This window comes from Tamandua tetradactyla, chromosome 3, assembly GCF_023851605.1.
Source record: "Tamandua tetradactyla isolate mTamTet1 chromosome 3, mTamTet1.pri, whole genome shotgun sequence".
Lineage (NCBI taxonomy): Eukaryota > Metazoa > Chordata > Mammalia > Pilosa > Myrmecophagidae > Tamandua > Tamandua tetradactyla.
Genome location: NC_135329.1, coordinates 2952393 through 2960996, shown reverse-complemented (window position 1 = coordinate 2960996; position 8604 = coordinate 2952393). Strand labels below are relative to the sequence as shown.

General features: G+C 53.3%; 1 protein-coding gene across 3 annotated transcripts; it reads right to left on the bottom strand.

Moving 5' to 3' along the window:
• Positions 1-3998: 3998 nt before the first annotated feature.
• LOC143676895 (uncharacterized) lies at positions 3999-8101 on the bottom strand. 3 transcript variants are annotated; one of them, XM_077152155.1, is made up of 6 exons: positions 7605-8098; positions 6636-7457; positions 6127-6342; positions 5645-5768; positions 4492-4665; positions 3999-4151 (listed from the first exon to the last, which is right to left on the bottom strand). In XM_077152155.1, exons 3-6 carry the CDS (start codon positions 6256-6258, stop codon positions 4054-4056), a joined length of 528 nt encoding a protein of 175 aa, XP_077008270.1. In that variant the 5' UTR covers positions 6259-6342; positions 6636-7457; positions 7605-8098; the 3' UTR covers positions 3999-4053. The 3 variants fall into 3 exon arrangements, 1 of the variants encoding a protein (XP_077008270.1); XR_013172282.1 differs by lacking the exon at positions 4492-4665 and having other exon boundaries at positions 7605-8099; XR_013172283.1 differs by lacking the exons at positions 3999-4151; positions 4492-4665 and adding an exon at positions 4685-4950 and having other exon boundaries at positions 7605-8101.
• Between the last annotated feature and the right edge of the window lie 503 nt (positions 8102-8604).

Genomic DNA, 8604 nt, shown 5'->3' with positions numbered 1-8604 from the left:
GAGGGACGTGCCTGATTTGTAGCTAAGTTTTCATTTCACTGAGCGCAGCTTGCTGCCCCAGTTTTAATTTAGGGGCAGAAACCCCTGAAAGTCAGGGTCAGGCGGGCAGCAGTGGCTCAGTGGCAGAGATCCCGCCTGCTGTGCCTGAGACCTGGGTTCGGTTCCTGGAGCCTGCCCATGTAAAAAAAAAAAAAGGGTCGGATTCAGCAGGGATTCTGTCTTAATATGTCTTTATGACCTTTTAATAGGACTTTATAAGTCGGCATGTGTATGGTTTAAAAATATCATGGACGTAAGAAGGAGGCCGGCTCCTCTGCTCTCCTAACTGAGGTCCAAGATAAGATGTGCATTGCCGTGGGCTGGGTGCAGGGTGAGTGAGCGCCTGCATGCTGCTACCTGGCCCCTGCCACTCTGCGGGACAGAGGAGCCCCTGCAGTCCCCCTGCAGTCCCCCTGCAGCCCCCCTGCGGCCCCCACGCCAAGGCTGCCCGACAGGGTGCGGGGCTGCGGCCTGCTCACCTCCCTGGGCTGCAGACTCAGCAGAGTGCCCACGAGACGCTTTGGCCCGGTACCCTGGAGGCCCTCAGCTCCTGGCGCCCCAAGGCCCCTGTGACCTGAGCCTGCGGGGGAGAGCGGGGGGGGGGGGGGGGGAAGCTCCGCCGACGGCCGGCCCCACAAGCCACAGTCCAGCTTGCCCAGGAGGCGGGGGGAGCCATGAGGGGGCTCACAGGGCAGCACCTGCCCAGCGGGGACGCCAGCTGCCTCGGGGAAGTGGGCCGGCCTCTCCAATGGGGCAGGATGGAGGGGGCCTGCACGGGAGAAGGGTGAGGGGGGACAAGCGTCTGTCGTGAGGCCAACACGTGACAATGGCCAATGTCTACTTCCTGCACTCGCTAACCTCACGCCCAGCCCTGGCTCACCGCGCCATTCTCCCAGTACTCCCTCTTCCCCTCATCCAGTTACACCTTGTTCTTTAAGGCCTGCCCAGGTCCCAACCGCTCCACCTTCCCTGTCACCTCCCCCTGAATTCCCCTCCTCCTCCTCCCGTTTCCTGTCCCGATGTGCGAGCAGAGTCGCCGCCTCTGGCCTCACCTGGGCTGGCAGCCCTGCGGGACGGGCGTCCTTAGGGTCTGGTGGCAGTGAGACCCCAGGAGGCTGCCACCCCGCAGGATGCACGGCTCCCCTGTGCCGGGCCTCCACGTGGCCTCTGGATGGGCAGTGCCGGCACAGCGCCAGCTCTGGGCCCCAAGACCCCGCACCTGACCCCGCCTCAGTGTTCCCATGGACCTGGGGGCCCCTGGTGGATGCGACCCCCCGCCCCCAGCATCAGAGTGCACTGATTCCCTCCGGAGGGAGGGCAGCACCACCTGTCTCCAGGCCCAGGGCGACCAGTGTCCAGTGGTCACTGTCAGCTCCTCTTCACCTCTTTTCAGTCCTGTGTAAGCAGAGGGGGCAGGGGCAGAGGGCAGGGGCAGAGGGTGGGGGTGGACGAGGAAGCCTGCCCTTTACCCTCTGTCCTTGTGGGGCCCAGGAGGCTCGTTGCTGCCCGTTGGAATGGGGGCCCACCCGCACTGTTAAGGTTTGTAGAACGGGTAAGCGTGAGTCCTCGCCTTGGGCTGACTCAACCTGGGATTCTGGCTTCACTGCTTTTCTGTGGGTTTTCCCACTGTAGAAGTGACTGGTGATGAGCACAGGTTGCTGTGCTGGCCGACTGCTCCTCTTTCCAGGTCAATAAATCCCTCATCTGGGCACGTGGCAGTGGCAGCTCCTCAACCTATGGGGTCGGCTGGACAGGCCTGCAGACGTGGCTCATGTGCAGCCGCCCCCGGCCCGCCGACCCCACAGCCACTGTGTCCCCGTGTCCTTGGTTAACATCCCACAGGCAGTCCCAGGCTGGGAAGCAGCACGTCCTCGCTCGCACTGTCCCTCCCGACTGGCTGCAGGTGTGGCTCTGGACACTGTCCCACCAGAGCAACCTCACGGGCAGGTGCTTTCAGTCGCTCAGAAAATACCTGAGTGGGAGGGCACGCGCGAGGTCACCTCGTCCTCTTACAGGGAGACAGGCAGGAGAGGAGGTTCTGATTTAAAGGTGGTGGCAATTGCTTTAGCAGAGCTATGACCAGATCCAGGCCTTCTGACCCACAATTTAAGAAAAACGATGACTTACAGTTACTGAGACAACTCAGTTTATATTTGTTTCCATCAATTTTGATGCCAAAACTTTTGAGCTGTCTCAAGACCCAGTTCCCTGCCAGGACCCCTCCCAGGGTTGAGCTCCGGGGCTAGCTCTGTGATGCAGTGTGTGACTACTACAAAACCTGAGGTGCAGATGCAGGGATGGGCAGCAAACCCCCAGCCTAGCGAAGTGTGGGCCCACATCCAGGACAGGGCTGCGGGAAAGGGAGCTGCCTTCCATCCAATGGGGATCGAGAATGGCCATTTCACATAACAGTGAAGATTCAGAGGAAGGGAACCTACTGGGAGCACGGCTGGGGGAGAAAGGATGGAGGGAGTGGGGTCTAGAGAACCCTCCAGCAAGGCACTGCCTGTCATGTGTGTTCTCATCAGGCCTCACTAGATGCCCTCAGGCTGACATTATTTCTGTTTTACCAAAAGGGCCGAGCCAAGGTGTTCTAGTTTGCTAGCTGCCAGAATGCAGTATACCAGAAATGGAATGGCTTTTTTAAAAGGGGAATTTAATAAGTTGCTAGTTTACAGTTCTAAGGCCGAGAAAATGTCCCAATTAAAACAAGTCTATAGAAATGTCCAATCAAAGGCATCCAGGGAAAGATACCTTGGTTCAAGAAGGGTTTCTCTCTCAAGTGAGAAGGCACATGGCAAACACAGTCAGGGCTTCTCTCTCAGCTGGAAGGGCACATGGTGAATACAGTGTCATCTGCTAGCTTTGTCTCCTGGCTTCCTGTTTCATGAAGCTCCCCGGGAGGCATTTTCCTTCTTCATCTCCAAAGGTCATTGGCTGGTGGACTCTGCTTCGTAGTGCTGCAGCATTCTCTGCTCTCTCTGAATCTCTCTGAATCTCCCATTCTCCAAAATGTTTCCTTTTATAGGACTTCAGAAACTAATCGAGACCCACTCAAATGGGTGGAGACATGTCATCCCTAATCCAGTAACCATTCTTAACTAAATCACATCAACCAGGGAGATGATCTCATTACAGTTTTAAATCTACAGTATTGAATAGGGATTATTCTACCTTATGAAATGGGACTTGTATTAAAACATGGCTTTTCTTAGGGGGCACACTTCCTTTCAAACCAGCACACAAGGAATTCAATTAGGTTGGAGTCAGAGTTAGTTGAAAATTCCAGATTCTTCTTTTCCTTGCACCCCTGCTCCCTCTAGGGTGACCACCTCATCCTGGTTTGCTGAAACTGTTCAGTCCAGGGGCTGGGAGTACCTGACCAAGGCCACCCTAATGAGGCCCAAGCTGGGCAGCTTTGCTCAGCTGACTGGTGCCCTGACCCAGCCTGCCACAGCCCACCATCCTGTGGAACCCTGGTCCCCAGCAGGAGGGGCTGTCTGCCTCATTCCACTTTAACGCATGTGGACTAAGAAGCTGGATAGGAGGGAGACAGGAGATGTCAGCCATCAGGGAAGCCAGCCCTGCTCCCTTTCTACCTTGAGACAAACTTAGGTGCAAGGATCAAAAACCTCCTCAGAACTAGCTCAAGCCCAAAGGGACTTTCAGGACAAAGGTCTCAGAAGAACAGATGTGGGAAGGGCGACTGGAGGAGTGTGGGGAAAGGGCAGCTGGTCTGCCAGCACCTCCCCTCCCAGCCTTCTTTGTGTTCTGAAGAGCCTGGTACACATACTAGGTCTTGAGCCAACTGGTAATGCAGAAGGCAGGGCCAGGGGGATTTTTGTTTTGTGAGGGAGTAGGGCTGGGTGGAGGGTATATATAGATTAGTGGGAACAAGATGCTCTAATGACCGAACCTCAGGAGACTACCACTGATTATACAGACCAGGGTATGGAGATGTGATGGTGAAATGCATTTATTATGCTCGAAGTCTGTTGTCATTCGTGGAAGGACTTACAGGCCATCTTGGGCAGGGCCAGCACAGTGACCACCACTCGAGGAGGAGGCTGAGACCAGCCAGGACCACAGCCAGGACCCTTGGGGGCTCTTCTCTAAGGACAGAAGAGACAGGGTCTCAGGGGTGCCAGGGACAAGCTTCCTATGAAACCCCCCCTCAGATGCTGCATTCTGACGAGCAGGCACAGACCCCACCTTAGTCACCAAAACCTGGGTCAGATGGTCTGAGTTCAAGGTGGGCATGGGGTAGGAGAGTCACTGTGGCAGGAAGACTAAGATTTGAGTACAGAGGGACCTTTTCCCAGGACTTTGTTCTAGGATAACCAGACTTGTTAAACATCTTGTAAAATGCCTAGACATTAACATGGCCAGACACTAGGCAAGCTTGCTGGGCAAGGGCCAGGTGGTTTTGGCCAAATAGCCTTTAGAACTCACCCAGGTCTGCATGCAAGGCCTTTGCAAGCAAGCATCCTTCAGATGAGTGAACAAGATGGGCCCAGGTGAGGTGTAGCTGAGATACATAGCACGCTGTCTGCAGAACTCGGTGGAAAGGTCGGTTCATGGTTTGGCCAGTCCTGAGGCAGCCCACAAAGGGTTGGTTCATTTGGACTGGTGGAGGGGAGAAGTGCAGAGACGCTGATGGGAAGGACCGCTGGGGCAGTGTCACTACTAGAGCGTCCAGGCCAGAGGCCTGCAGCGGGGCCTGGGCTTTGCAAAGCTCACCACCTTGCGAAAGAGCACTGGCCTCACAGCGCCCACGGGGGCCCAGGTACAGACTGACTCGGGACAGGCAGCGTGGACAGACCTCAGAACAGAGGCAGGTGAGCGGTAGAGGACTTCTAGCAGGAGAAACTCAAGTGGTGATGGTTGGAGCCTCTGTGTCATCTAGAGCTCCTGTAGGCAGAGGCCATTCTTGTTCAGTGAGAGCAGGAGTTCTTGTTCTAGAAGTTCTTCTTGGGAAGCCAGGGGTGATCTAGCACCATAGATAGTCCTAAGGTTTCAGATTTATGGGACCCCATCCTGACTGGCTCTGATAGGAGGAAAGGCTTTCTCCAAGGACACCAGAAAAGGTAGGGGATGAGTTAAATGAAAAAATGGAGTTCATTCTTTCCCTTCATCCCAGCTTTTCATTTTAGGCACAAAATGGGATTTTTGGGGGGTGTTAATAGAGAGTGACACAATTCAATTCCCTAGCAGAAAGTCTTCTATTGGATGCTTTGTCAAAACTTTTAGTATTCAACAACCTTGATGAGGCTAGTAGTCCCCGTTTTGCAGGAGGAAAAGGTGAGCCTCAAGAAGAGATGACTCACAAAACTAACAACTGGCTCAACAGAGGGTCATCTAGAAGTCTGATAACACCAGGCTGCCTCCTTCCACACTTATTGTCATTACCCATCACCATTTGGGAAACTTCATCTCTGGACATTAATAACAAATCACCTAGCAGTATGCATGAGACTTCTCCAAAAAGCCTGGGAGGTACTTGGGGACTGGGACTCCCAAGGACTTTGCTCAGGTTCCTCAAACTCTAAGTACAGCTGGGAGCCTCGGTTCCTGTTTGGCCCTTTCTGGTTCTCCAAGAGCTCACCTTTTTGGATCTGGATGCCACATGCTTCACCACCAGCCTCTTGACCAAGGAGGGATACAGGATTATCTCGCTCTGGGAGACAGGGAAAAAGTCTACCTCCAGCAGGGCACTCTTGCTTCTGTAGCTGCCAGGAAGAATTTGGGAATAAACTATGTGTGAGGGCCTCTGGAGAAACCGTGGTGTCTGCTCACATCTTCCTTCAGTCCTTTCCTATAGCCTCCATGAGAACCAGTCAAAATGGGCCCCATCTTACACACAAGATGCACAGGGCTGGAGTGAGTGCTAGGACTGGGACCAGGTCTCCCAATTCCAACTGAGAAACTGTGCAGGAGGGATGGAAAGCTCCTTGGGCAAGCTCAATGGTACTAAGCCCTCCAGGGCGATATGCTTCCTACTCTGGGAATCTTGCTCTGACACATGAAGTGCTCTGACATAATCCTGGGTTATCATATTTGGATAAGATCTGGGCTCTCTCATCCTACCTTCTCAGCTTCTGGTGGATGGAATTGCTTATTTATGATGCTATCCCACTGGGGGTTGCTATCAAAATCTGGTGACGATGACATCCAACACTTGTCCAGGAGTAATTCTGCCATGGTATTTGTGAAGCTCATCAGCTCCACTTCAAAAAAATACCAGCTCGGCTGGTGGACTCACAATGGCCACTCCTCTATTGTAGAACGCAGTGAATGAGTCATCTAAGGAAGGAAAGCGATTTGTGTTCACATGGAGGTTTTGCTTCTTCTGTCGCCCCCATCCCTTCTCCCTCCAGAATACCCTTGCCTTTGGCCACGTAGTCTGGATCTCTCATGATTGGGTGCCACCCCTTCACAGCATGGGTTTCCTTCTCACAGGTGACTTCATTTTCATAAATAGCATAGTCGCCTTCAAACTAAACAACCCCAAATCTTAGAGTTTGAGAACATGAACCAGAGAAAATGAACACCTAAGGTTTTCTAAGACCTGGAAGGAGCTGGTGCTTGTGCCTTACCGTCACAGAGGTACAACAGCTGGCGATGTTAAACTGGAAGAAGACTTGGTTCTTACTAAACTCTCTTGGTTTGCAGGTGTGGTCCTTCAGCGTGGCCTTGCTCAGGTCAATCGAAGGGTCAGAAACCATCATGGTGGAGATGGCCGCGGTGCCACTGGGGAAACACACTGGGGACGTAACCAGTTCCCGCAGCCATCTTTGCTCCCCAGCAATACGTTGGCCAAGGTGTGTTCTCTGCATTATCCGGGGGTACGGGGACTAGACGAGAGCTGAGCCTCTGTGGTGCTCCAGTATGGCGGGATGGCCTACCCTAGGACACAGCATAGATGCCCTCAGGCACTCCCACTTAGGTTTCTTCTTTTGGCCCTTAAGGGGGTGATGGGTAAATATTGGGTTTTACTTGTTTTTACCCACATTTGAGGAGTTGAAAGCAAAGTCTCAAAGCTACCAGAAGAATGATTTTATCATGGGCCCCACCTTCAAGAAACTCAGAAAGAAATATGAGGACAAACCACCAAGGTAGAATACGATTACGACTTTGATAATCCAAAGGAGACAGAACTGGGAGAGAGGTAAGAATGAGAGAGGCTTTCTAGAAGAGGCAGTGTTTAAAATGGTCTTTGAAGACAGAATTCACGTAGGAGGAGATGGGGATAATATTTATGTAGAAGGTACGGAAGGGATAAGAGACCTGCCTGAGCTGTGACAGTCTAGTTCATCTTACCCAGAGAGACCAATGAACCCTGAAAGAAATTCCATCAAGGCCTTCGTTAATCAGGGTAGAGGCAGATGCTGTGGCTTTAAAGTAGAGCTGACAGTGGCCTGAAAAACAGGGTTGAAAGATGGAATAAGGCAGCATGGAGACCCTGGGACAAACAGGACCTGAGGCCCTGCTGGAGGCCAAGGCAAACTGAAGCACTGAGCAGGAAGTCATGTGAATGGAGAGCACTCAGAGGCCTGGCTACTCACCAATGACGTTTGAAAAGGGGTACACACTCCACGGAGAAGGTTTCTAGAGTCTCTAGTGTAACTGCCTTCTTCAGGGCCACCTCAAACCAGGTGTGTATCCTCTGGAGGGAAAGCTCCTGAGACCCACTCACAGCTGGGCTCAGCTTCATCCTCAGAAGAAGAGGCCCCAACAGCCTTTATCACAGGAGGCAGGTTTGGCAACCCAGGCCTGTTGGACCCAGGACCTTTGAGAACTGCCTGCTTGCCTGGGGTCCTGCGATCTGAAAGCTAAATTCTTTCTAGTTCTAGGGGTTAGGATGGCAAAAATGCACACCAGCACACAGACCACTCCTCCTGAACCCTGCCAGGGGCCTGTCTTAGGGACCCAGGTGTTCTGCAGGAAGGCACCTGCATAGAGTGAGGGCTCAAGCCTGCCTGTCACTGCTTGAAAGGGCCCTTCGGAGTCTGACCTCCTTATGTCTGAAGTGACAGTGTGGCCCTTTGTGACTCATGCTCCCAGGCCAACACCTGTACAGCTTCTCCCCGCCCTCCCTGGCTCACTGGCTTAACCACTCTCAGGACCCACCGCGGAGAGCACCCTTGGGCAAAGAGTTGTGCTCTCAATAGCAGATGGGTAGAGTTACCTGTTGGAGTGACTTCACCAAGGGGTCCTCCCCCCGGGTCCGGGTGCTGGTGTCCCATGTAGAGGCCCCAGTAGGAGAAAAGTTCAGTCACTGGGATGGCCAAGTATAGGTTCTCACTGTCACAGGTACCAAGATCCTGGGGAAGTTCTGTGGATAATGCAGGATGTGTCAAAAGGACTCAGGTTGGGGTCAGATTCTCCTTGTTCATTGTTCAGCTCTGGCCTACCAAGATGGAGGAAGAAGTCTCGTCGGGCAGTGCTTTCCTTTTACTTCCACACCAGAGCCCTGGTGAGAAGACCCTAAGTGAGAGGGCTTGTCCTTAACAAAAGGAACTTGTACAAGAAATCTGTAGGAGAGCCAGGATGGAGGAAGACCTG